The sequence below is a fragment of the Pocillopora verrucosa genome, chromosome 7, assembly GCF_036669915.1.
Source record: "Pocillopora verrucosa isolate sample1 chromosome 7, ASM3666991v2, whole genome shotgun sequence".
Classification (NCBI taxonomy): domain Eukaryota; kingdom Metazoa; phylum Cnidaria; class Anthozoa; order Scleractinia; family Pocilloporidae; genus Pocillopora; species Pocillopora verrucosa.
Window position 1 is genome coordinate 2435193 of NC_089318.1, and position 26546 is coordinate 2461738.

Genomic DNA, 26546 nt, shown 5'->3' on the forward strand with positions numbered 1-26546 from the left:
TCTTTTTTTTCTTCTTTACGGTCAGTTTCGTTTAGAAATTGTTCCTTGGTCAGTTACACGTTGCAGACGGGCGGGGAAAGCATTTCGACTCGCGTGTAAGTAAATCCATCCTCGCGAGATGCAGTGGCATCTTAACCCTTAAATCCCAGTAATGATTAACCTGTAACTTCTCCATAAAATATCCATACATCATCCAGCAAACAAGTGACGAGAATACTCAAACTTATCAGGTAATTGTTATTTTGATTTAACGCTAAATTCTCGTTACTAATTTACAGGGAAATGTTTATAAGCTGGAAGGGAGAATAAATAATCGGATATTGAGAATTAAAGGGTTAACGAGTATGATAACAAACTATCCGATAAAAAAAGGTACACAGAGAGGTACACCGAAAATTTTTTTTCCGATTTGTCGCGAACTTTTTCGCGTCGCTTTGGCCAAAGTCCCTCGGCGCTACAAATAACAAAAGAACTATTGTTTAATACTTGATGTGAGAAGTTGAGCCGGAACAATAGACCATTTCTTGCTACGAATCAAGTTCGAGGTTATCCTCCCAGCTTCTCAGTGTGGGTGGGAAAAGAATCGTGAGAGTAACAGCAACACGTCACTTTCGCGACAATTAGTAATGGTTTCTCACCGATTTTCAGCGAATTTCATGGTTTCTTTTAACGAATTCGTAAATCAACTTTTTCAAAACAACTGCATACAGCGTCGAGGAAAGTTGAAACATTTGATAAATACACAGGACTATATTATTTGACCACCACATTCGACGTCCTCGTATCATTAATGACAAGTATTCCAAACTGTTGTTTTTCTTACTATTAACATGGGATGAATGTGGTGTGAAAATCTGCGGTTACAACTGTCACGTCCCCACTCGGGCTACAGACCGGAAATGAAGGCTACCTCGATTCCGAACTAAACCGTGCTCTTTTGAGTCAAGGTTTTATGGCACTCCGCCGACGCATTCTTTTAGGAGAGAAAGTTTCAATTTTGACGTTTCAGTTTATGCGCAAACCAGCCAACTGGCATATGACTCAATATTAATCCATCTCTTCTCATTACATCACCTCTTGAGCGGTAAATAAACCCACTGAAACTGGAGCTCTTCGACCCTACGAAAAGTTTAGCGTGTATACAGATCACTTGATCATACAATCCTTTGATATCCATATCAAAAGAACGCCCCGACGGATTGAAAAACTCGTCGGAAAAATACAGTTGGTAACCTGCGCGGTGGAAAGGCTCAAACCAGGCCTTGTTTGGTTCGTCGGTGGCGACGTACAGGGCAGCAGAGATCTTGAGGAAGTGTTTTTGTGCCATGCTGTTCAACCAGTGAGACGGCGCCATGCTAGCGCTTATTTTGTGGTCGGTTCTTCTCACATGTATGGCGTTAAAAGGTTGAGGGAGAATCGATAAAATCTGAAATGCTTTTTGATAGATCTGAGGTGAAAATTTGATGTTATTAAGAATCCACTGCAGCGCTTGTTTTGCGTCTTCTTTGTGGAACAATCGAACATTTGCCTTGTAGCTTGTGTCTTGAGACAAATAGATGATATCGGCACGTTCGTTTTTAAGCTCACGTAAAATCTGTCGTATTACGGGCTTGCTTGCGTTCATATATCTTTCGATCTCTCTCGGGCACGCTCGAATACTCCTCGAACTATTGTTCGGGACAAATTCGATCTCCCGGGTCGAACTCACGTTTTCCGACGGAATAGCATCCACCCAAAATCCCAAAGCATCAGAATGACAGACATGATGCCATTTGAAATTCGCAAATTCTTCCAAGAACTTTTTGTGGTTTGTCTTCACTTCATGAACATCCAAAACGCTACGCATAAGTTGGAGATCGAGAACCTCAGAGATGGGTACCAGATCTCGCTCAGCCATAAGATTATACACCCAGTTTATTCCCCATCTTTTTTCTAAATTTCTCCAAAACACGAGATTTTTCCGTCTCGAGAAAATCGCCATATCGTGCGATGCCAATGGGTGCACCATCAATGTTCTATTGAGCAACTTAGCCATGATAAGTGCATTTTCGAGGGCAATACGATGATTATTCCACCCGCCATCCGGCGGTTGGTAAGTCAAGTATAAACGCCGAGGAGTCTGAACATGGACTTTTGACACCTCGTTATGCGAATGTTTGTTGTTTTCTCGTATTCCGCGCCTGTGTGAAAGGTTCGATTCAACAGCACTCCTTGTTTGGACAGTTTTCATTGTGTATCGCAGCGGGTATTCCAGTGATAAAAAATAATACTGTGCTGCGACGACAAGCAAAGCTGTTAGGAGATGGAAGAAGACAATTAGATAGAACAAACGGCTCATCTGAAGCGTGTAAAAATCCTCAAGTGGAGAGTGGGGTTCATGCACAGCTGCGGATGAAGTTTGAGATCTTTGCTTTGTTTCTCCATGATTTATCAGATTCCGTACTGATTTCCATGTGAAATTGGATCGGGTATACGATGACGACATATTTGAGATAATTTTCTGTTTTATTTTCTCCACAATACAAACAGGTGGCAGTAGTGTGCAAAACTGTTCACCAGACTAAACTAAACCACAGGATTCATTGAATATCTTATTTGTTGATAGTTTCAAAGTGTCTGTGCATGAGAATGGTTTTCTTTGACAACATAGGAGTAGGTGTCTACAGACAGACGACAAAAGGACTTGGGGCGCTTTCAAAACTTGTAAGAGTGACAGGTGTCTGTTTAGGTACTAACAGGTTTCCGTGTTGCTTTCCCAAGAAACATAACCACTTATCAACGAGTCTCCATTCTCGAAGTGAGTGTGAAAGAATGCTCAATCGTGTGTATGAATTATAGAAACGTCTTCCTGTTTTGTAAAGAAATAATACCAACATCACAAAAATAATTTTCATTCAAAAACTGCGAATCGTCTCCCCTGTCGGTTCGACCTTTGCCGTTCTAATCTTGACATCACATTATGTTCTATGCTGATTTTGATGAACCAAATTAGACTCATCTCAGATTTTGAGACGCTTTGCATTTTCCTGAAAAGCAGTTCCTCATTGTGTCCAGTTGTCGACAGAATTTTGCAAGGATTTGGCTTTGAATATCTCGCATTAGAAACTTTTTACCACGGTCATTGTCTCTAAATTCGAAGTGGGTATTTCCAGTATAAAAAAAATGTTTATCAAAGAATATTGTATTCGTTATGAAACAAGGTCTAAAACAATTTGAATATCTGTAAAAAGTATCTGGTATAACTTGCGAGTGATTTGTGAACTTTTCATTTTTTTTTAGCATTCACAAAATGGAAAAACACCTCGCGGAACAGGTCTCGTCTTGAATTTCATGATGACTAAACCTTTAGGACGTCAAACGGTGTTCTTTCCAAACACCGGGAGACATCTCGTGAGATAATCAACTTTAAAAGCATTTACAACTGCATTTACAAAAATGCATTGAAAGCGAGAGCTCTCTAAGCCCCGCCCAACAGGATTTAGAACAAACGAAATAATCCCAGTGAATTACCTCCATATTGGACTCATTTCATCATTAATTGTTTTATTTGGAACTCCACCAAAACGGTTTTTTCCCTCCGGAAAAATTAAGCGTTTTTGAGTGAATAGACCACTGTTTATTTTAGTGGTTTTCTTCTTAGGTAAGAAAAATCACTGAACGAAGGCGCAAAGCGAGCAGAAATCGCAAGTTTAATTTTCAAACGTTTACCTGTCTGGTAGCAATTCCTTATTTTTTCCTTTTTAAATGAGTTTATTTTGAAAAGCTTTGTAGAGAAATCTATCTCCTGTGAAGTTATTGTGGATATGTTACAAGGGATCCCAGAAATTCTGCCCCCAGCGTATAAATTATTGGAAAACTGACAAAAAAATCGTGACAGCCGAATGCGAAATACCTACCGCTAACTCATGCACACTGAACACGGCGCCTTAAATCTTGACGGCAGTCCCGGAAATGAAAAGAATAAAACGCCCCTGCCAATTCATGTAGCGCCCATGTAAATGAAACAAAAACCAAGCAGAAATTCCTTTCAAGAAAATCGAGAATTGTCAAAATGCACTTTATCCCAAAATTTATACACCTAAAATGTTCTTGTAAACAACATTGAAATGATTTTACCTTGCAAGAAAGATGTTAATTTTTATTGATTTGAAAACACGAAGTTCATTCAAAGTTCATCAGCGTTTTGAAGTATAAAATTATAGCTTAGAGACCCGTAAGATCGATTTTGTGCGACAAGTTTCTGTTTATTTGTCTGAAATATAAATTTTAACGGGCTCCAAGATAGACCAGGTACAACTGTTGTAAAGACTTAAATTCTGTTAATTAGAAGTCGATTTGATTTTCATTAATCGAAATTTAAGCGAACAAACATTCCACCATTTGAAATCAGTGTCTGCTTACTAACTTAGGTTTTTATTACTGACAAATTTATTAGGCAGAAAGGCGTCTGGAGAATCTGGAGAAGAGCGTTTGGAATAGAAAAACTTTGAAGGAGAGAACCCTTACGATTTCATTTCAAAAAGTACATATGAAGGACATGCAATTTTCATAGGTCAAGCATTTTTATTGCCCGGCTTATGAGCAGCACACCTGTGTTGCATCCAAAAGATGTCGCCATGAAGACTAACTTCATTTAACCGCAATCATTAGAGGGTTGAAATCAGGATAATTAGTTTACAATAGGATAATGCTTCGCTGCAATCTGTCGTCAAAAACTTTCAAATGAATTCGTGGCTCCGCTCAAGTCAACGTTTCCAATTTCCAGCGACGCTTTCTCAGTGTATCTGTTTCAAGCCTCACTTACCAACTAAATGATTCTTTTTTGCGTGCAGATGTCGGAAATTGGGACGGCAAGGCTTCTATGTAGACGGGAAAATTATATTCCTATTGAACGTTCTAACCACACGATGACAAGCAGACAAACTGAGCCAGACACCCAGCCGTGAGCATGCATTTAGCAAACCGGAAGCTGTTCATGGGCTCTTCGCTATAAAACAAGCAATAAGAGTACATTTCTTTATTCGCAGATTACCTTCCATCGGAGGAAGCAAACACATACGTTACCTTGTAAGTAGAAATTTTATTGTTTGACTTTTCGAAAAGTTCCATCATTTTTATTTTTTCAGGTATCTACTTTTTGTTATGCCCTTTATTACTTATACGTGCTAATCCACTGCTTGAAAAGATACCCGTTTCCTTTTTTTGAGAAAACGTACGCTATATGTTGGAGCTTTCAACTTACGAAAAAAATAATGTAAGAAGCTAAGTTTTCTGTAGCATTTAACTCGGTATTAAAAAGCACTTGTGTATTTTACACAAAATCTTGAGTGTATTTACTCAGGAGAACATCACTTTTTTGGCTAGGTTTTGGATGGGTTTTGTTTCATGTAAGTAATAATTACCACTCACAAAAAAAGAATAGAAAAGGAGTCAGTTCTTATGTGTTAAATAGTAATGCTGGATGTAAAACTTATTTATAGACCGTTAGATCGTGCTGGAATTGTGATTTTATTTGATTTTGCAATATCGCTCCGTGTCGCGGAACGTGGGGAAATTTTGCCATCTTAGTTTTCAGTTCAATGCTAGCACACAGAACGTTACAAATTTAATTGATTTCTAAATTATTTATCATCATCCACTCACGTGTTCCAGGTCAGGTTTTGTTAGTGAATTTATACTCTCCTTAATGATGGTTGACTTCGTGTAATCATCAGCAAACGTCACCCAACATGGCCAATCAATTTGGCCAGCGCTTGTATGATTCAATCATTACAATTAGCATCTTAGACATGATCGTTCGATCATCCGACGGGCTGAACAATGTCTAAAAAGGGGCGCGTCACTCCTAGTCTTCGGGGCATTGTTTTTCCTTCTAACTACCCCTAAGTAAATGAAGTGTCATTCACTTCGAAAAAACTGCGCATGCGTGAGACCTGATAAAGGTCCTTTGATTAATCTGTGGGTAAGTAAAACACAACGTGTCTGTCACCACAACACTATTTCTTGCCATAATTGAGATGTCTTTGATTATGCCAGAAATAAACCCGTAGAAATCACGTAAAGGAAAGCAGGGTTTCCCACGGCTATCTGTAGTACTTAATTACAGCGAAAATGATGTTAAAGAAAAATCATGAAAACTGAGCTCCTGAGAGTTTCTTCAGGCATACTATTTACCCGTGAAAATAAGCTCACTCTCAAGTAATGAGATAGAAGAGCAGGTGAAAAAGCCGCTGTTTTTCATTTATCTATTAACTTTTTTTATGGAGAATGAAAAAAAAAAATTCGGGGAAGAAAATAAACTGAAAGGATTAAATTTAATTTGATGATAAGAAATTTAGAAACCTGTCAAAACACGCAGGCGTTCATATAAAATTGGATATACTCCGCATATAACCCAGATGGGAACCGGAGGGAAAATTTGAATTAAAGCCTGCCTTTAATTTTTTTTCTCTAATTGCAAGGTTTCCCCCTCCAAACCGCATTCGATCTTTTGTAAGGAGGAGCATGGGCCCAATTCCCGGACAGCGGTTACTTCGAATTCGTTGGTCCTGAAAGTTTTGGCCCAAGCTTCCTCCGTATGCTCTCTCGTGTATTTTCATTATCTTAATTTTTTGGAACCGGATATCTGGTCCCAAAAAGTGCCGGATAATCGGGGTCATGGGGATGAGATGAAAGGGACAAAGTTCACTCCGCAAATTTGCCGGTGAGACAACTTACGGGCATTAAGCCAAAATATTTAGAGCTGTTAAACTGACTAAAACGACTGAAGCTTTGATACTTTGAATGTATAAGAGGTTTTTTGTTTCTCTAAGGTGACAGATTGTTGCAAAAGTGTATTTCTTAGCGGTAATCACCAGCCGTCGCTCTGACATACCGATCAAAGATCCGCATTCGGGCGAACCCGATCTCGAGACTGGACTAAAGCAGATGACTCGCGAGTATTGTAGCAAAAAATATTTGCAAACATTTTTTAGCACTCTATCTCAGGGGTTACTTTTCACTCAATCATACCGCATTTATATATGAAACACGTCCGTGTCTGTCCGGGAGGTGAATAACGTTGGTATTTTGATAGTGTCACCTTGCAATGTTCACTGCAGCCCCTTGATAACCTGTATCCTTAACAAGTAAACCGCACTTCTTAAAACTGGTTGTGTTTCTTATTCACCACATGAATAAACAGATATTTAATCGCAGGAAGCCAGTTAAAAGAGAAAAAACCGACCACCCGAAAACAACGTCATTCATTCAGCGATCTTCATGGCTTTACCGACAAAACCATTTAAAAAAAAGAAGAAGAAGAACCGAAGAAAAAAAAACAAAAAAGGAAACTGGTTTCATCTGGCGCTGTATCAATTTATAAACTTATCTTCTGTCACGTTTTTTGCCTTAAATAAACACCAGGAATTATTTTGCGTGACCTGGTCTGTTTCCTTGATCTGCAGGTTATAACTTTCCTTAAAGTGTCATTTGAACTTTCAGTCAAGTCGTGATCACTTGCAGGAAGAACATCTTTCGTAAGACACAACTCTTTAGCCCTTGGCTCAGACATTTTAACAGCGGTACGTATTGAAATATGGCTGTTTTTTCGAGAACTTTTAGAAATGAGTATAATGTACACGTTTTGTGGAACAGATAACGATATTTTACCTCTAGTGCGGACGAAAAAGCACATTCAGTGCTCTCCACAAGCTCGTAAGAAATAATCCGTTAATCTGCGTTGGTGTAAATATTGCATGATTGTTATTGGGGTTGAACAAACAAATTGTAGTAATACTACTGCGGAGAGTCCTTGTGAAAAGAAGTGTGTTTGGATTCGAGTTACATATGGTGTACAGAAATTATATTTGCATGTCCTCTTTACTTACGGAATTCTATGTAACTGCGCGCACTATGTATTTGCTAAGGCAGAACATATCAATGAGCGTTTGTGATTTTAAAGGCGAGATAGTGTTTCGAAACAAATTTGAGTTCAAAGTTTACATTCTTGCTAATTTTGCCCAATGCGTTGGTGTCCCCGCGGACACTCTTAAAAAAATGAACGATTCGTTTTTCGTGCACGAAAATTGCTTTCAAGGGAAAGCTAAGTTTTCCGTACCCCTGGTGGGAGCCACAGGATTCAGGTAAATATTCTTACTTTTGGATAAATAAATATAAAACACAACAGAAACTGGAGATTTGACTGACGGATCAGAACACAGGGGTGAATTACTCAAGTGCTTTGCGATTGTGTCTGTACACAGCCTCACTGCAGGCCTCGGGCTTATAACACGAGATAAAAATTTAAAAGTTTCCACAATCCTGCCCTCAATCAAACTGACTCAGTTCAAAAATGTAACGAACCAATTTTGGGTCAGTTAGCTTTTGATTCACTCTACAGGAGAGAAGTATCCAAAAGTACTGTGCTTCGGGCTTAATCCGCTTAATCATCATAAATTTTTCACTGACTTATCTTCGTCGTCGGCCGGGAGTCAAATTCAGTTTCTTTGGCCCTCTTCTCTGAACGAGATCCTTGTATCAGCAGCGTCGCGGTATTTCGTGTAAGGTTCTGTCCTGTACTAAATTACCTTAAACTTGTATGAGATTTGAAAAAATTGCAGTCGTGGAATTTCAAGCTAGGAACAAGAGTTAGGGACAAAGGAAGAGAGAATAAGACAAACAACACGATGGAATAACTCAGGATAAAGGAGATTAATTTAAACCGGATTTCAAATTACGAACATTTTAGGCTAAATTTTTAAAGAATCGCCAGTTGTCTCGTAACATGCATTTCAGGCATTTTTCTCTTTTCTTTGAATCACTGATAAGATTTTTTTTTTCAAGTAGTTTTGATTATCAAATGCAGCTAAAACGTAATCCTTTTATGAACAAATCAGTGGAATTTTGTCCGATTTTCGTGTTAGTTATGAGACATATTCTGGTGTCAATCTAATAAATAACATAACACTTGGGAGCTGACTATATTTCTATTTTGCAGTTTTGTCGTCTAACGAGCCCCATATCTGTCATAATGATTTCTCTGAGGGACCTGTTTTGTTTTCAACTTATAAAGAAAACCACAAAGACTGTGCCAAAGTTGATCTTGTGATCGCTCCAACAGCCTGTAAAATTGGCCGCAGGAAACAATACAGATACAAAAGCTTATTAGAGATCATTTGTACATCGCATTATTCCGTTTTCAATGCCCTGTTTATCATATGAAGAACGTATTTCCTGCTCTAAGAGGATTGAGCTGTAATAACTTAGTTTTGATGGTTTTGGTATGTTAAAATGATAATGAAATCCCGTTTGATATGACAGTGATTCATTTCAATGCGTTACTGTTTTTCAGCTGTAGAGGTGGAGTAGCAAGGCTTTCTCACTGGCGTAGCATCTTTGCGGTGGCATAAAACGGCGGTGTTACTGCGATCTTCCATTATGACGGCGGTGAAAACCTTGATAGCTTTTTGCCTGCTGACCGAAATTGTTCAGGGGAACACACTGTGGTACAATGGCAAAGAATCACTTGCAAAAAACTTGGCCAACTCGCCACGCGTCTACGGATTATCATCACCTAGAAAGGTGTTTATTACAAACACCAGGGGGAAACTAGAGGTTAATGCAGTGCTCGAGAATCTTGAATCGACGATCTCAAAGGCGCACAGAACTTCGCGATCAACAACTGCAAAACATAGGTCGAAACGAGTGATATTTTCAGGGGACGACCGCGTGGAGATACCTCAAAAATTATTGGAAAAATGCCCCTTTAGCGCAGCCGTGAGAATCTCAACGGGTTGCTCCGGAATCCTGGTGTCACCCAAGCACGTTTTGACTTCGGCTCATTGTCTACACAACGGAAGCCATTACGTGGAAGGATACAAAAGTCTAAAGGTTGGTTTCCTGTTAAGAAATGGTACCACAGAATGGCGAGCGATCAGCTCCACTAAGATGTCCAAAATGTGGAAGAATGGAAGTGATCCAAGTGCTACGAAATATGATTACGCCCTTATAAAGCTCCAAAGAAATCATAGTCGATGCTTTCTGCCCATTTCTCCGAGCAGGACTTTCTTCTACGGATCGTACTGCGCACACGAGGCAATTAATTTCTCTGGTTTTGATGAGGACAGGAAAGATGGGACTTTACTATACAGGTTTGTTAATTTTCACCCCTACTCGACTAGTCAAATATTAAACGTCGAGGTTTTAACTGTTTAACCTCCCTTATTAAATTATAATTAATTAAAAACCGTAAACCATAAACACTTATACTTATAATAGTGTAAATGTTTATGGTTTATTTTATCGTGATGAAAAAGACAAAAAAATGAAAGTATTATCATTTTTCTGGCGAAGTAGTCATGCCGTTACTTCCGATATAGACCGCGCCGTTTCAACTTCGCACCATAAAGTCGATTGTTAGGTCGATTACTTACGCGTAAACCTCTGCAGACTTAAGCTTCGTTTCAACAGCTGTGATTGGTGCATTTCCACTTTGTCTTCCCTTAGTAGCCATTGGTGTATGTTCTCCTGCTTTACTTGTTTGTGGACATCCATCCTACTGGAATGCCTTCAGTTCCACTGTCTTTCTTGATATCCAGTGCCAAGGAGAAAACTTTCGTGAATTGCCTCTTTCACCTTGCATATGTATTAGAGAGAGCTTTAACCTCCCGCCCACGCAGCACTTCAAGTGACAGATTTATCTTTACGATGAATTGAATCACGGTTTTACTTTTTAAACTTCTGAGCCTGATTTTCTCCAGACATTTTTTTGTCTTACCCTCAGGTCAACATGTGATGTGTGATCTTTCGTGGTCACATACTTGAGGCAGGAACAAGAATAAGACAGAATTTTCCTTCTTCACAGCAGGTGGCTTCGTGCCTCACGGAATCTGGGAGTCACCGTTTCGAACTTTGTCTAAAATACCTAATTAAAACTCCTTTATCCACTAAGACTCCAATTTTTCATTTCTCGGCTTTTACATTTCATTTTTTTTTCTCTTTTATATATATAGAAGTTGCCGAGTTCTGACTTATTCCGCTAACCTGCTCTATCACTGCTGTGATGCCCAGAGAGGCTCGTCGGGCGCAGGCGTCTACGAAATTCACAGGCCTAAAAAAGGGAAATATCTACGCTACGTCGTTGGCGTATTTTCAGGGAACCGCGACAAAATTACCAGGAGACCCCCACAGTTTACTTGTAGCGGTCACTCCAGGAGGATCTGGTTCACGCGGTTTTACAGCACGAATTATAACGCCGCCCTGCGTTTCAAGGAGCAAGACGTGTATCACATCTGTACATGGATGCGCAGACTTGGAGGAGAAAACTGCAAAAAGTTCCTCAAGGAAAGAAGGCGAAAAAGGCGTCAGTCGGCTAGGAAGCGCCGAGAAAGAAGTAAGGAGGCATATGCCCGTTGTCAAAGCATGCTTTAGACGTTGTCATAGCAACTGAGAGGCCGTCCGTGACGGCATATAAAACTATAATAGGAATTTATAAAAATCACATCGACCTCTTCTAACCATCAAGGAGTAATTTTGTTCGCTTATAGCATAGCAGGTTCTTTAAATTTGTTTCCCGAGATTGACCGTAAACGTTACTTGCTGCAGGCCATAGCATACATATTTTGACGAATACGATTGTTCTCACGCAGAAAAAGGAAAGTGTCCACTTTTATTTGCAACTTTATTTTTATCAACTAATTCGAAAAAAATGTAATCCCCTCCCCTCCCCCATTTAAAAGCTCTATGTCCAGAGCGAAACTCCTGCCCTGTAGTAAAAGCCCTGGGAACGAAACGAATTTTTTGAGTAATTTGATTTTTGATTAAACGACGTCTCAGCAATGCTAAGAAGGAAAAAAATGTTTTAAAGCACAATGAAATCGCATGATAACCTTGAATTTAATAGCATCAGTGAGATGTAAGGTAGCTTTCAACACATTGCGTAGAGTACATCATAATCTAGATATCTTCGTGAACATTTTAATACAAAATAAATGTTGTCAAGTTGTAGAATTGAATGGTTGTTTCTTTAATGGTAACGGAGTGATCCAATTTTCTGCGTTGGAAATAGGAAGGCAGATCCATGACTCCACAGTGAATTTTTCATATGGCCAATTATTACTGAATAGTCGATGTATTGCGAGGTAATACACAACGGATACAACTTTCCTTGCTTTGTAAAGAAACTGACAAGCCCACCCTGCAAACAAATATGCCGCTTATTTTTCTTGTGTATCTATCCAAAGTGGCAAGGGTAATTTGACTGGGATTCGCAAACCTTTCATCAAGAAATGATTTTATCATTAACTTATCGGTTGTATAAACTGTTGTACTGCGGCATTAGCGCAACAACATGAAAGAATGCATCATGCATACGTCGGATTTCCATCCTGCTGAGCGAAATTTAATCTGTTTTGAAATAACTAATCTATCCCGCGATGAATCAACCTGATATTGGTGATAAATGCATGGATTCAGCGCTGTATCTGAAATTCAATACGCAAGCCGTTTTAAAAATTACGACAAAGAACCGTTTGGGGAAAGAAAGGTGGTGGGAATAGGAGGAGTTTGAGCTCCCACCCCTCACGGCATCCCCGTACAAGCCTTCGGGGGGGGGGGGGGAAAGAGTAACGCCGGGGAACAAGACTGAAGTAAAAACATCATCATGAGCAAGAGAATATCAATTCAGTTAATATTCTTTTGTCATGAGTTGTTACATCTCGTAAACAAATCACTAATCACTGCCAAATTTCATGCTTAAATATTGGGTTTAATGCATACAATCGCTAAGCTTCGAAGCCCTTTTCAACAAAAGTGACGTAATAAAATTAAGGCAGCTATTTACTTACAAAGTTCAACCTCTTCCATTTAGTATCATTTACTAACAATTGCACTGTCGTAGGCAAATCACTGTTTGTCGAAAAAACCGAAGTTTTCCGATTGTTTTAGTCCAATAATAAATCCCACACGTGCACTTGTGGCTATGTTTCATTCTTCCGATCAGACGCGTAACGTTGCCTGGCAGCGTCACTGACCAAATTGGAAACGGGCTCAGCGGTTGATTTACCGACTTAGGGAGCGTTTGGTCCAATTAAAATTAAATTCCATGATTTAGTTTTCAATATACACCATTTCTTCTTTCAGTTTACAATACATTACGATTCTCTTCGATATGTAAATTTTCATTTTGAGGTGCTACTCAATATCCGTTAATTCACTTCAAATGCCGGTTGCCAGTTTAGGCTACAGGACTTATCTACGCTTGCCGCGTTTAAGGTTAAAAAACCGACTGCTGAATGTAGAACTGTAGTAGCCCTGCGAATGTGAGGTGGAATGGGCCGAGTTCATAGGAGTACTCCTAGAGTCCAAGCTACTCACTTCGTCGTCTGTGATGATGTCATACTCGTCCACACCTTTCATTGGATGGGGGAAATTTTCTGATATACTCAACTGAGATATGGTTCTGCGCGCGAGGGTGTCTGTGAAATACTTAAATTCTAGAAAGTTCCTCATCTCGAGCTGATTCACTACACTTTCCCGCCATTTTTTACCCGGGACTCTTTCGCGTCTTCCCGCGCGATTGCTTATCCGGGACCTTGCACATGCGGGTGAGTAAGAGCCTTCGCTTTCAGTCAGCTTTCTTTCGGTTAAAGTTCTCTGCCTTTTTAAGTAAGTGGCTGCCAAATGCGCGATGCTGTCCGATCTCGGACGAGGATATTCCCCAGTTTCATCGCTAGGTGTCCGTTGGTTTCTTATCGCTAGAAAAAGTTCTGATCTCTCAATAGGGTCCACTTCCATATTGACCATGACGTTACATGTTGTTTCGGCCTGTGGTCCCAAGTCTGGGTACTTATTCAAATACTCAGCTAGTTCTCTGTTGATTCTGACTTTAGCGCGACAGCTCTGATTGTCGGTTTGAAGTTGTGAAAACCGTTTCGTTTCAGTATCATTTCGCTTTTGTAATTCCCGGACAATGTCCTCTCTCCACCCACAACTTGTGCTATCATTTTTACCGGCAACTCTCTGCAAAGCAGCAGTCCCTGTTAAAGAGCTATCGCTTTCATCCTCTTCTAGCAATTTGCAAGAGTAGCGCAGACTGACAGTGGCTTCAAGGCTGACGGTGACTTGAGCAACAGCGGTTGATTTCACGCTCGCACCAGACCCATGACTGTTTTTCTCCGAGATAGGAGTGCTGTGCGCTAAAGCGTCAGCAAAAAACTCCTCTTTAGACGAAGGAATGATCACATAATCATCAAAGTTACTTTGCTTTATGGGTTTACAGCTTAGTTGTAACTCGGGAGTTGTAGACTCGCTTAAGTCTTCACTAATAATGTCATAGTCAGCCACTATATCAGTCTTGGGTTTTACCGCTAGTGCCTCACTAACGCATTCAGGACAAGCGCAGCGGTCTACTTCATCATCTCCATAGTAACCAGAATTGACCAGTTCTTCACTGTACAGGCCACTCTCTGAACTGCTAGCATATGTCTGACTACTTCTGCGTGAACTCTGTGAGAATGAATGCGAGGAATCGATTTTTCTCCGTCGCGTTCTCTTACCACTTCGTGAGTTGCTTGAAATTGTTGAGTCTCCCCAGCTTGAGTCAATGTTTTTGAGAACATGGTGGTATGAATTGACCAAATACATTACAGCCGACTGAAAATAAATGAAAAACAAATCCTCTGTTTGAGTCTCATGTACTGAGGCAAAAAATTAAGATCTAAAACATTTACTATTTTCAGACCCTACAGAAAGAAAAAAAAAGCCTATAAAAATATTGCAAAACAGTTGTAAAACATGAATTGAAAAAAAAAATCAAAACAGCTAATTGTATTGGCATTAAGCATATCCTGCTGTTACAAAAATGAACATTCACTGAAGTCTGAGAAAACCAGGTACCAAGACAGGAAAAGTACAAATTGTTTAGAGTAAACTTTTCCAACCATAACTTGACACAAATTTCAGTTTGGTTTGCTTTATATGCTTTGTTACAGTAGATAACGATGACATAACCAAAGGTAAAATCAGCTTCTGAGTGCTTAAGAAGTAAAATCTTACTTCTGTATGCCACCCTCATGAAGGCTAACGACAGGTGTCAGGGCTCGCAATAATTTCCTGGTTAGCGCTGGTCAGGTTGTCCTGTCAGACCTATTTTTGCTTAGACACAACTCACGTGACCACAAAAATATCCTTTAAATCCCTAAAATCTCATCGAACCCCCCCTTCCCTTTTAGAATAAGTGTATTTACCACGCTTTTACTGTATATGCAGCCTGGGACTCAATTCACAAAAAGTAACGAATTTCCCTTGAAATTAAATTCTTATTTACATGTCGAAACAACTAGACAAAATATCAGCCTCCAAAGGAGTTGACAGGAAAAACCTTTATTTGACTGGACATTGTCTATTGACTGGCTGTTATTTCAAGCCCTAGGTAAAGTCACTAGTTGAGCCAAAGGGCCTACAAGGTGACAAAGCTTATCCTAGTCTCAAAAACATGAAGTGACTAGGAGTATTACTACCCTCCCTTCTGGATTGTCTATAGTGGGTTACTCCCCTTTTTTTTAACATTCCCCCTGACAGTTTGCCACCACCTATTCTTATTCCTGGGAGTACAGAGGTACTGTGAGAGCAGAGGGGAACACAACAGCCAGGTCTTGAACTAGTACCTCTAAGTCCCAGAGTCCAGTGCCATAACCCTTTGGCTACTGCACCACTAGGAAGGTATAGTACAACCATTCCTATCATAGCTTCTAACATACATATGTAGCTACCAACTCCCCCCTCCCCTGTACTTTGAAGTACATTTCCACTTAACTTCACATTTTTTCCTCACACCTGCACTTAAATTTTAAAGCCAGGTATTGCAACCCACAATATATCAATACATAAAAAATATAAAGTGTATGGTAATAGCAATTTGACTGACTTCACTATAGTCCATGTGATTATCATGAGAAGAAATGCTATAGTTTTTTAGCACTCCTATTAAATCACACAGTATAAAAATCAGATTTTTGCTTAAAACAGTATGCTAATACATCAGTTGGTGTCAACACTTTTGTTAAAAACAGCATGCTGATACAGCAAGTGGTTTCAAGACTTTAGCAACTGCTGGAAATTATTAAGCTGATGTTCTGATGATGCATTTAAGGTCATGTTGGTCAGTTGCTCTCTGGAGGTGCAGAGAATCAGATAATAATACATATTATTGTGATTTGTTTAGGAATAGAGTAAAACATTTATTCAACAATTTCTTTTTTCATCGCAAGGTAAGGATGGTTTCTGGTAAAATCAAGCTGTTATTACTGTAGATTGTTCCTTTGATTTTCAAAAGTGAAGAGTTTCTAAGAGCTGGAAACAACATTTATGAGGACTAGAAGACTTGTATAAGAAAATAACCCTGATCAACAAAATTGCAGTAAGAAATAAAAAGAGATCCTAAGGCTCTTTTTAACTGTTACCAAATTTTACTAAAATATCATCAACTAATGGATAAAATTAACCTTGAGATAAAAATAAAACTGATTTGCCACTTGCTTGCAAAACATGTGACATCTAGTTCCCTCTGCAAATAGCATGGAAATCCAACTCGTTATTGGCACCAGACCCATCTAAAAGTCATTTTCAAACAACTTTTGAAGGCGAGGCAGCCCATACAATAAAATATCACTTTATTGGCAGGAAATTTTTACGAGCTCTGGCAGACTATCCTTCTATTTAGACAATAGATAATAAAAAATGACAACAAAGCAATTTTCTTTAACAGCATGCCTCTAGTTCCCGGAAAAAGAAGTGACGAATATTCTTGAAATAGATAAAGTCACAATGCTTCGATCGATTCAGATCCATCTAGTCACAAATAAAAAGTACTCACCCTTAAGCACGAGAAGTAGAGAGGCACTGTTGTTTGATGAAGAGTTTGGTTCGTATTATGCAAAAATTATAAAACAAACGTACTGCACTTTACGACATTCAAATTACTTCTATACCCGGAGGAATTATCTGATTAAGCAAAACATTTCGGAAACCCGGTCTTTGAATTTTGCCCTCAAAAAGCATGCATTTTTTTTACGCCGGAAGAGGGAGTCAACGAAACGTGGTATTTTTCTAATTTATTTATCTGTCGCGACGAGTTTCGTTGGAAGAACAAACACACGTTTATGCACAGTCAATGAGTCTGATTTGAGATGACCTCATTTAAAAGCTTTCCATGAAGTGCCGGATCGCTATCAATAATAGAAGACTTTGTTAAGAATCAATGATTAAAACAGAGAAACAGTTACCTTCGACTTCGATTTAAGGAGCGAAATCATGTTCCGAGGGGAGATAGGGATATCTTGCGCTGGATGTTCACACGATATTATTGTAACATTATATTAAATTTCGCGTTGAATTTGCCTGTACACATCCTTTTTATTTTGATTTAAGTTATCTATTTCCCTTCATAATAAACTATTGAAGCCTATTTGTGATTATAGTAACAGAGATGAACTTTGTAAACCACGGAAGACTAGCAATTTTCCGCAATCGTTGTAAGTTGATAAACAATTGCAAGTTGACTATTCGAATTTGTTTCCCAATCGGACGATTCGACCACGGGATGTGGGCCTTGCCAAATAAATCACCATTTGCATGCCGCAGGCAGAACGGATGAGTTATCTCTTGTAACAACCATTACCTCGTGGTAAGCTTTCCAACTACTGGACACGTACAACAGCAAATCAGTATGGGATTAGACCGATTAAAATATTGCTTTGAGACAAACAATCTCCGCAGTAACCCTGAATTAATTGCAAACAAACGAATTTTACTCACCGTTCATTGACCGTAAAGTTGCGCTGAGTTAGGATCTTTGTTCTTGGTGGATCCTTCATGCATGACAAGTGACTGGATCATCTTTGATAGAATACACCACTCCGGAGATTCCTGAAATTCGCGAAGCTCAGTCTGGTTACTCTGCCAGACGTACCGTCCCAAAACAATTCCCCTGATCACGTGTTAATACGTCACGCAACAACAACCTTTGGACGGGTTCGGAAACCGAAATAGTCGAAATTCCAGTGTTTGCGAAACTTGAAAAGAAGAAAAAAAATTGGAAGTTTTTGTTTCCTCGGCAGTCAGTCAAAGGAACTTTTAATTGTCCATAGGAGATTAAGAAAGTAAGTTTTCAGCTGAATGAATTTTTGGTGTTTTGAGAAATTAAACCTGTTTTATGATTACCTAATGGTACAGCTTCCCATTTTTCCTCCTAAAGTGAAGACTATCGTTTAATGCAAAATAAAACTCCCTCCAAACATAAGTTTCAAATTTACATCTAAGCACAAAAGACCAAGTTCCCATACTTTTACAACTAATTGAAAAGTTTTGATGAAATCTTCTGCAACAAGCCCTTGCAATTTTGCATCAATTGAGTCTTGCGAGTCTCCAAGCTCTTGACCCCTGCAGACTGTCAGAACCCTTCCACAGATATGGTTTTTAAAATAAATATCTTAGAAAGAAGATTTTTAAGGACAGCAAATATCTGGAATAATTAATCTTTGGAGCATGATAATAGACACATCAAATTGAGTGAAGACAAGCTTCATTAATTCAAATCAAAATTCAGCACAGTCCAGCAACTGCTGGTGTCTATTTTCCTCTACTTCAGTGAAAGGATCAAGTTTGAGACATTTGCAGGCCATTGATCCTTAAATCCCTGAGTGACTGACATCTATTCTCTCCTTACAATATCACCTTCAAATCCTACTTAAAAGTTATGAGAATAGGGAAAATAATCATCATGTAAAGATACTATCAATTGTTAAATAAATTGTGCTTGTCAGAAGCAAAGGAAATTTACAGAGAACCATTTATATGAAGAATATGCATACTGATATTAGAGTGTAAAGGAGTTAATGAATATAAGATTTATTTGTCAAGTAGAACAGTCTTCAATTCATACAGAAACAGTAAAGGATTCTGAGCATACATGAGACACAATAATGTTCATGATCCCATTCAGAATAATATTATAAACTCAACAAACTCTTATTTAGCTTTCAACCTTTCACATGTTTCTTTTTTTTCTCTACTTTTTTCCTAAAAAAATAAATGCAATTAGAGCATGGTTGTAACAAATATTTCAATCCACTGCAAACATCATAATAAATTTCAAAAAAATAAATCAACACCAATAAATTGTGCATTTTGTGTACAACATTCTTAGAATCTTCAAAATCCAACATTCTCAAGACAATGTTTAATCTGTATTTCTTTCTCCTCCTGTTTTGAATTTCTTTTTATATTTGTTTGTTTTGTTTTGGTTTTATTTTGTTTTTGTTTGTTTGTTTTTTCTTTTTTTTTTCCATTTTAAATTTCATAAATTGGTCTATTTAGCGAGGTGTTCAGTCCATGCTTTGACTTTCTGATCCTCTTCCCTTCACGTCTTCTATTTCTTTCACTAAAAATTCCATTGGTTTCTCCGGTCTCTCAAAGACAAGCTTGGTAATCAAGTCCTATCAAAGGAGACAGCTGAGATTAGACAAATGTAATTTTTTCTGACAGCTCTGACCATTTTTCTGTACACCAGCACCACACGTTTGGGATAGTTACAGGTAAGTTTGGTTTTAAGGGATCTTACATAACAGAAAGTATATGTTAGACTCTGTAAGTATAAATCATTGGTTTTCTCGATTACCTCTATGAGTTGTAAAATTTCTGTCTCTTCGAGGTATTTCGTAGCTTTTGCGCGAGGCTCCTCGATTTCTTGTAAATTCTCTCCTATTACGGCTTGTTTCAAGTCACTCAAAAACTTTTTCCCTATATCTCTGCACTCTGTGTAGCTGTATAAATCGTTGCGGTTTGTGGTGAAGAAGTCTTTGACACTCTCATTTTCACCCACGTCTGAATTTTTCGCCATTTTGATTGTTTTGAAGCCTCGACTTCATGTGAATGGTCTAAAGGAACGCCTGGCATTATTCTGATGGCAAAGGGAAGAAGAAGTCTGAATTTCTGTTTCATTAAATTGTTACATGGTGAAAGTTTACTGCAATGTTGAAATTTCTACTTCTTGTTAATAAGCAAGGACATACACGCGTTTCACAATACTACGAACACTTGGATCTGGAAGAAAGAACGAATATGGAAGCTGAGATAACGCGAAAATGTTTGGCAAGGAGTGACGACCAGGTTAAAAAAGCATCTTCTCTTAAGAAACTCAGGAAAAAATATTTTTAATACTCTCTGTACTCATGAGTATGAGTATTTATTTGAATATATTTGATACACCCTTGGTTTCAATTTTTTTGTGATCAAACTTTTATTTTGCTTCGTTTTATCGGGTGATAACTGATGATCAGCGGTCAGGTAAAATTTGAATCCTTATTTTCCTCAACAGTGTCCTTTTATGGAATTCAAGAATTTCAAGGTTGTCTACAGGAGATATGCCTCACTACTCTTCATAGTTGGTGTTGATTCAGATGAGGTAGGTTGCTTTATTCACATTTAACCTTAGTTCAATATTTAGAATTTTTACTGATATATGCAATTAAGTGACCATGCTAATTGTAACCTAGCTGTAATTATTGATTTTTAAGGGAGATTTTATAGATACTGAATTCACTTTGAAATCCTCTCCCTGCATATGCTAACCAAATATATAAGTTCTGATAGTACAAAAATAATAAGGCACTTCAAGTGTAAGAATTAAACCTCTCACCAATCAGTCCAATCACACTGTGTGAACACAAAATACTAAAGCTTTTGCAAAGTTGGGGTCTCCATACATAAACCGAAGTAATGTTCTTTTTGTGGTTGATTTTTACTGATTCACCCCAAATAACCTTTGCTTGTGTCACCTGTTTTTTGTTTCGTAAGGTATTAGCTATAAAGCTTTCTTAATTCTAGGGTAAACTTATTTAATTTTCAATTCAGACTCTAGGAGATAACATTTGAACCAAATTTCTCTTTGCAGAATGAATTGTCAATACTTGAGTTCATTCATAACTTTGTAGAGACTTTGGATCGGTATTTTTCTAATGTGGTGAGTTTCAAGATACTTTTATTTTAGCAGTTTAACCCTTTAACTTCCATGAGTGACCAAGACAGAATTTCTCTTTACAATATCAATACAATATCAAGCAGACAAGTGATGAGAATAAAGGAAAATAGAAATTTAGGGAATATAAGTTGATCCAATACCAAATTCTCCAAACCAACATCACCAGAACTGTATGGCAGACAGTAAGGAGAATTACTAATGAGATCTTGGGAGTGAAAGGGTTGAAGTTTTCCCTTCTAGCGAACGTTATATTATTTTAAAGGACATAGCAACAATGACAAAGTACAAAACTGTGATGTTATTAAAACAGCACTAATGATACAGGAAATCTTTGTCCACACTTCTTAAAATTAAGTGAAGTGTATAACTTAATACATTGGATAATCAAGTCTTTATGAACTGAGTTGATAATGTAAATTGGCCACTGTAGAGAGTTTCATAACCTGATGTTTCAAGCATTAGCCCCTTGTGAGAGCAAAGGACAAACACTCCAAACAACTGTAACTCCCTAACTCTTGAAGGGCCAATGCCTGAAACGTCCTTTAGATACTCTTTATCATGATGGTGGCCAATTTACATCTCTTTTATTATCAGGTCAATTGATAAAACTATGTTTTCTTGTTATACCCAGCCCTTACCAAAACAGTACTGCAGTATATTTAGAAACTTACCCCCTTTATTTACTTAACCCTTAAACTCCCAAGATCTGATTGTTAATTCTCCTCTCTAGCTGCTACATACATCCTTGTAAATCAGGTATGAGAATTTGGTGTAAGATCAAGATAGCAACTTCTACCTGATAAGTCTGGGTATTCTCATCACCTGTTTGCTGGATAATGTAAAGATATTATGGGGAGAAGTTACATGTTAATCACTTCTAGGAGTTTAAGGGTTAAAGAAGTAACATGAATCTCTCTCTTTGTTTATTTTCAGTGTGAATTGGATGTATCCTTGTTAATAGTGTTTTTAACCCTTTGCACCCAGACATCAGCATGCATATCTATTCTCCATACTGCTCTCTCTACATCTTCTAAGGTGCTGACAAGGAGAATTTGTTTAACAATCTAGAGCTCCTTCAGTCAGTGATCACTTCTGTTATTCTCGTGACCTTAATGTGTGGTTTAGGGGAGTAGGGAGAAATTAAAAGCTAATCACTCTTAGGGGTAAAAACATTTATTTCTATGTTACGAAGACAAATATACCCAGTGGCTGGTATATCATATTGAAATAACTAATAAAACTAATCCAAAATGCATATTCAATATTAATAATTATTACAATTATTATTCACTATTAATAATTATTATACACCCTTGATTTCCTTAGTTTCCCTTGCTCCTAATACTGTATGTTGTGATAAGCCAACTATTGATCACATGACTTATAATATGTATGAAATGATCATGATGGATGTTTAATCCTCTCAGGATGAAACATTGATCATGATAAACACGGTCACCATCATTATCATCAGTATCATTATTATCTGTTCTAAACACACAAACAAGGCACTAATGAACTCCTTTGTCTACAGCCAAGACTCTTCTTTGCCTTTTCCTTGATTGTACCTTAAATCTTTAGATTATGTTCAACCTGGATAAAGTACACATGATCTTGGATGAAATGATCATGAATGGAGAGATATTGGAGACAAATAAGAACAGAATACTTGCACCTGTTTCTGTATTAGACAATGCAAACAGCTGATCTGTTGGGATTTGAAGATTTTGCCCTTGGAACCTTTGCAATAAGAGCATCATCTTGTCAATGAAATGATCATAGATCAAGGGATAATGGATAGGTGTCCTGAAAACAAAAACCTGAGAAGCTGTGATCCTGAGTTAGAGCTCTTTATCTCATCATAATTTGATATGAATCATTTACTCAGAACTCAGTGCAGATGTGTGATTATATAAGAGTCACATGGGATACAGTTATAAATATTATTCCGAGAATTGTCTTATATTTGTTCCTTCAGCTGCCTAAATTAGATAACTGAATGCATATGGAAGTACTTATTGTATATTTGTGATAAGTTTTGCTGTTACAGTTCAGTTCTTGGCTTGTTATTAAAACAATTTCTGGACACTTTTTTGTGTATAAAGGTAAGGTGCAACTTATCTTTTTTTAAATTTCTGTTTTCTTGTGAAGTGTCAGCATTGTGTTATTCACTCTCACAGCTGATGCATCATTCAATTTGAATGTGAAGCTTCAACATCCCTCACCTCCCCCAACCTAATGGGCATTTGAACCTTCGAAGACTCAGGTTTGTTCTAATTCCTGCCTTCCAGGGCAAAGACTGTCTTAAGACCCACACCCAATTTTTTTTGTTAAAGGTTAAGTCAGGGATAATGACTTTCTGCACATTGACCAGTCTTTAAAACCTAGACCTTGTAGACATTTCTTCTGAGCTATTTCCAGGCTAAAGTGAACCATTTATAAACTGGTACCTCTAATCACCTCGATATTTAAAGATATAATACTTGTATTCTGCTGGAAAGACCCAGGGACACTTCCACTTCAAATTTCCCATTCCAGCCAGGCAAGGTTCAAATACCCATGGGCATTGACGAAGGTCAAATGCCCATTGGATTGGGGTTTGGATTGGTTGCCTGCACATGATGGGGGGGAGGGGAGGGGGGAGGAGTTGAAACTTTTGGAATTTTCGGAATCAATGTAAGTACTTAGAGTTCAAATGTTGTGAATGCATTACAGAATATCTTTCTTCTTTGGATTGTTGAGACAAATATTATGCAAGTCATTTGCTGGTGAACCTGTCTTTTAATAGCTACCACTCCACCATTCCCCAGGGGTGATCACTTGATAGAGGGTCCTAAATAGACTTTTCAAATCCCACATCCTGCTGCTATTTTTCATTCCATCCTGCTGCAATGAACTTTTTCATCCTGATCTTGTCAAGTCTTGGGGGGAGGGGGCTGGAAAATTTTGGTATTTTTTCCCAAAAAAAGGATTGGCCTTCCCTTGTGTTTTAATAAAAAAAACTCCTGACCCCCCACCTTTAGGTGACTGACAAAAGTGCAACCCTCCCCTCACTACTACATGGTATGTTCCATGTGAAAGAGACCTCAGAACATTTTTCTTGTGAATGCAAAATGTTTGAATATAAACATATCTCAAAATTAACTGTGTGCAAGCTGAAGCAAGAGAATGCAAACAATTAGTGTGGGATATTTATGTTTTATAGCTGAAGTTTTATTATGGAGGTTTAAACTTTGAGACTTTGTAAGTCCTTCTCCAGCTACACCAACTCCACAACCCTATCCCAGTTACAGCAAACTTCCCGACTTTCACTACCTGTCAAGTAGGAAAACACCTATGAGTGGCCACAAATCTGAAGATTATCAGCCTGGAGCTAAAATAAAACAGATGTTTCCAGAGGGTAAGCTCAAAGCAGGGACAATAAGGCAATCAAAGAGTTTTCTGAAAAATAAATCGTTTCAGGAAAGGTTGTTGCAGATTAAATTGAGCATCAAACTGACATTGAAATGAGAAAAGATAAGCAGCAGTTAGTCAACAGGAACAAGAAGCTGAAGAAACAATACCTGAGTCTAGTATGTCTCAGTACAGACAGAAAAGGGCACGTATCCTCTGAGAAAACTATGTGCCATGGCGTAATATACATGTAGAAATGTAACCTAGAACCTATCATAAAACATCAAATTAAATCAAATTAGGTGAAAAGAAAAACTTAATCTGTAAGAAAAATGGAAAGCAACATCACAAATATCCTCATTAAAAAATTCAGTAAAAACGTACCTTCCCTTAGTCCGCTGCCTTATTTAAACTGATGGGCAAATTATGGCCTTTACAATATTTATAATGTGCTCTCTGGCATGATTATGGAAAAAGGCAAAGACTTGCTCAAGCATACTCAGTGGAAACATCATTGCGTGACACATCTCAAGGACGTTACAGAACTTCGTAGGCTGGCTGTTCATGTTCTTTTGTTTAAGAGTTAATAATTCTAAAGGTTCTTTGTAGCGATATGGGCCCTGAACCAAAATCCCGCACGAAAAAAGGAAATTCAGATAAGGTGAAACCCTTCTGATCATTTAAATTTTCTCGTGTCTTTAAGTAACTACAGATGATTTTAGTAAAAACTCGTGACCGCTAAGCAGCGTTGTGTGACGTTCTTTAACGCACCTTTAAATCATTGCACCGGTAATAATTTCGAGTACGCTGTACATGCTAATGAAGTGATTCGGAAGTGGCTGGTTATTCTTCGATTGCTATAACTTGTTCTTCGACAATACCATGCCATGCGCTTGTTTTAGGGGTTTGGGAAACGCTTTTTGGATACAGTGGAGATGAAATGTTCCTTCAACGAAACTTGATGACTGCTACCGCGGTTGTGTATATAATAACGTTTCTCTTCGCACTGCCTTTGATGTGCCACAAGCTTGGTTTCTCGTCGTATTTCAGGAGTCCAACGGAAGCGTATGAATTTCTAGAAGCACAAAATGAAGAGCGAATTATGAACGCGAGAAACTTCTTTCGAAATTTTGATGGTAAAGTCGATTACACTCACGATAGTCAAATTGAATTTTCGACTGTTTTGTTAACAGCTTATCGCGGTTCAAACACACATTATCCGCTACAAGTCGCCGCTCGTTTGCTTCCTCAGGTAATTAATGATGAAGGAAAAACTGTTTTCACCGTGTTAAATTTTGATCCACAACTGAATGAAGATGTAGCCTATCTTTCACATTTTGTGAACGTGATCAATGGTTCGGCCTACGGAAACGCCGCCTCGAGATCAAGGGAGAAAGAAGATTACATTATGGGTTTAGAAACAGCTTTGAAACACAATTCAACGTACATTTTAATGCTTGAGGACGATGCACTGCCATCTAATAATCTGCTTAACAACCTACGCTTCGTTTTGAATCATCGGATGCCTGGAAGACTTTTGAAAAGTCGCCGCGATTGGGCTTTTCTGAAACTCTACTACCCTGAGAAATGGCAGGGTTTCGGCTGGCCGCAGGTACCAGAACTTCTACTGGTCGGTTTATTTGGAGGATGTTTAGCTGTTTGGATACAATTAAAAATAGAAAGGCGAAGGAGACATTCTATCTCTTTAACATTCATTTTATGGGCAGTCTATGCTATGTTACTTAGTTATACTGTTGGCAGAGCTCACTGGATAGAATTAAGAAAGCTATCGCCATTCTTGTTTTCTGTTGTCCAAGCGGCCCGATGTTGTACACCAGGCGTGCTATATAATAGATCTCACGCACGTGACCTTGCCAATTTTCTAAATTCGGTTCAATGCAGTGAAAAATATCCATTGGATTTTGCGATCGATGACTTCGCAGACAAATCGAATTTGGAAAGGTATTTAGTAGTTCCAAACATGGTCTCGCATATCGGCGTTCATTCCAGTCTAAGTAACCGGTTGAAAGATTCTGCAGAATTTTTCTTGATGTTTAAGCCATGATTTAAAATTTCGAAAGCGTTTTTGGCTGAACAGGCAAAAACCCAACCAGCAAATGTATGAGATGAAAGTTGT

General features: G+C 38.3%; 6 protein-coding genes across 8 annotated transcripts in view; 3 read left to right on the top strand and 3 right to left on the bottom strand.

Moving 5' to 3' along the window:
• Positions 1-268: 268 nt before the first annotated feature.
• LOC131771947 (uncharacterized) lies at positions 269-2338 on the bottom strand. Its single transcript, XM_059087819.2, has one exon. The coding sequence runs from the start codon at positions 2336-2338 to the stop codon at positions 992-994; it is 1347 nt and encodes a 448-aa protein (XP_058943802.2). The 3' UTR covers positions 269-991.
• A 5114-nt stretch (positions 2339-7452) lies between these two features.
• Positions 7453-11993, top strand: LOC131771936 (serine protease 23). 2 transcript variants are annotated; one of them, XM_059087808.2, is made up of 3 exons: positions 7453-7562; positions 9332-10130; positions 10992-11993. In XM_059087808.2, the coding sequence occupies exons 2-3, from the start codon at positions 9418-9420 to the stop codon at positions 11407-11409; spliced, it is 1131 nt and encodes a 376-aa protein (XP_058943791.2). In that variant the 5' UTR covers positions 7453-7562; positions 9332-9417; the 3' UTR covers positions 11410-11993. The 2 variants fall into 2 exon arrangements, with proteins under 2 accessions (XP_058943791.2, XP_058943790.2); XM_059087807.2 differs by lacking the exon at positions 7453-7562 and adding an exon at positions 8347-8540.
• A 739-nt stretch (positions 11994-12732) lies between these two features.
• LOC131771928 (uncharacterized) lies at positions 12733-18156 on the bottom strand. Its single transcript, XM_059087792.2, has 2 exons — positions 17794-18156; positions 12733-14631 (listed from the first exon to the last, which is right to left on the bottom strand). The coding sequence occupies exon 2, from the start codon at positions 14620-14622 to the stop codon at positions 13228-13230; it is 1395 nt and encodes a 464-aa protein (XP_058943775.2). The 5' UTR covers positions 14623-14631; positions 17794-18156; the 3' UTR covers positions 12733-13227.
• Positions 18157-18861: 705 nt separating this feature from the next.
• On the bottom strand, positions 18862-19888 carry LOC131771930 (uncharacterized). The gene is made up of 2 exons (XM_059087796.2): positions 19655-19888; positions 18862-19472 (listed from the first exon to the last, which is right to left on the bottom strand). The coding sequence occupies exons 1-2, from the start codon at positions 19874-19876 to the stop codon at positions 19362-19364; spliced, it is 333 nt and encodes a 110-aa protein (XP_058943779.1). The 5' UTR covers positions 19877-19888; the 3' UTR covers positions 18862-19361.
• Positions 19889-19906: 18 nt separating this feature from the next.
• Positions 19907-23105, top strand: LOC131771929 (AP-4 complex subunit sigma-1). Of its 2 annotated transcripts, XM_059087794.2 has the most exons (5): positions 19908-20145; positions 20354-20440; positions 20930-20998; positions 21950-21961; positions 22598-23105. In XM_059087794.2, the coding sequence occupies exons 1-5, from the start codon at positions 20008-20010 to the stop codon at positions 22721-22723; spliced, it is 432 nt and encodes a 143-aa protein (XP_058943777.1). In that variant the 5' UTR covers positions 19908-20007; the 3' UTR covers positions 22724-23105. The 2 variants fall into 2 exon arrangements, with proteins under 2 accessions (XP_058943778.1, XP_058943777.1); XM_059087795.2 differs by lacking the exon at positions 21950-21961 and having other exon boundaries at positions 19907-20145.
• A 2038-nt stretch (positions 23106-25143) lies between these two features.
• Positions 25144-26546, top strand: part of LOC131771937 (post-GPI attachment to proteins factor 4) — a 1444-nt gene continuing 41 nt past the window's right edge. The window contains exon 1 of the mRNA XM_059087809.2: positions 25144-26546. This exon is cut by the window's right edge and continues 41 nt beyond it. Within this exon, the coding sequence (XP_058943792.1) occupies positions 25350-26474 (1125 nt within the window). The 5' untranslated portion in view covers positions 25144-25349 and the 3' untranslated portion in view covers positions 26475-26546.

Excerpts from the sequence above, each read along its gene's own strand:
- LOC131771947 (XM_059087819.2), bottom strand. The coding sequence starts at position 2,338 with ATGAGCCGTTTGTTCTATCTAATTGTCTTCTTCCATCTCCTAACAGCT.
- LOC131771936 (XM_059087808.2), top strand. The coding sequence starts at position 9,418 with ATGACGGCGGTGAAAACCTTGATAGCTTTTTGCCTGCTGACCGAAATT. Across the intron at positions 10,131-10,991 it reads GATGGGACTTTACTATACAG|AAGTTGCCGAGTTCTGACTT; the intron begins GTTTGTTAATTT and ends TTATATATATAG.
- LOC131771928 (XM_059087792.2), bottom strand. The coding sequence starts at position 14,622 with ATGTATTTGGTCAATTCATACCACCATGTTCTCAAAAACATTGACTCA.
- LOC131771930 (XM_059087796.2), bottom strand. The coding sequence starts at position 19,876 with ATGGCGAAAAATTCAGACGTGGGTGAAAATGAGAGTGTCAAAGACTTC. Across the intron at positions 19,473-19,654 it reads AAATTTTACAACTCATAGAG|GACTTGATTACCAAGCTTGT; the intron begins GTAATCGAGAAA and ends CTCCTTTGATAG.
- LOC131771929 (XM_059087794.2), top strand. The coding sequence starts at position 20,008 with ATGTTGAAATTTCTACTTCTTGTTAATAAGCAAGGACATACACGCGTT. Across the intron at positions 20,146-20,353 it reads TGGCAAGGAGTGACGACCAG|TGTCCTTTTATGGAATTCAA; the intron begins GTTAAAAAAGCA and ends TTTCCTCAACAG. Across the intron at positions 20,441-20,929 it reads TTGGTGTTGATTCAGATGAG|AATGAATTGTCAATACTTGA; the intron begins GTAGGTTGCTTT and ends TTCTCTTTGCAG.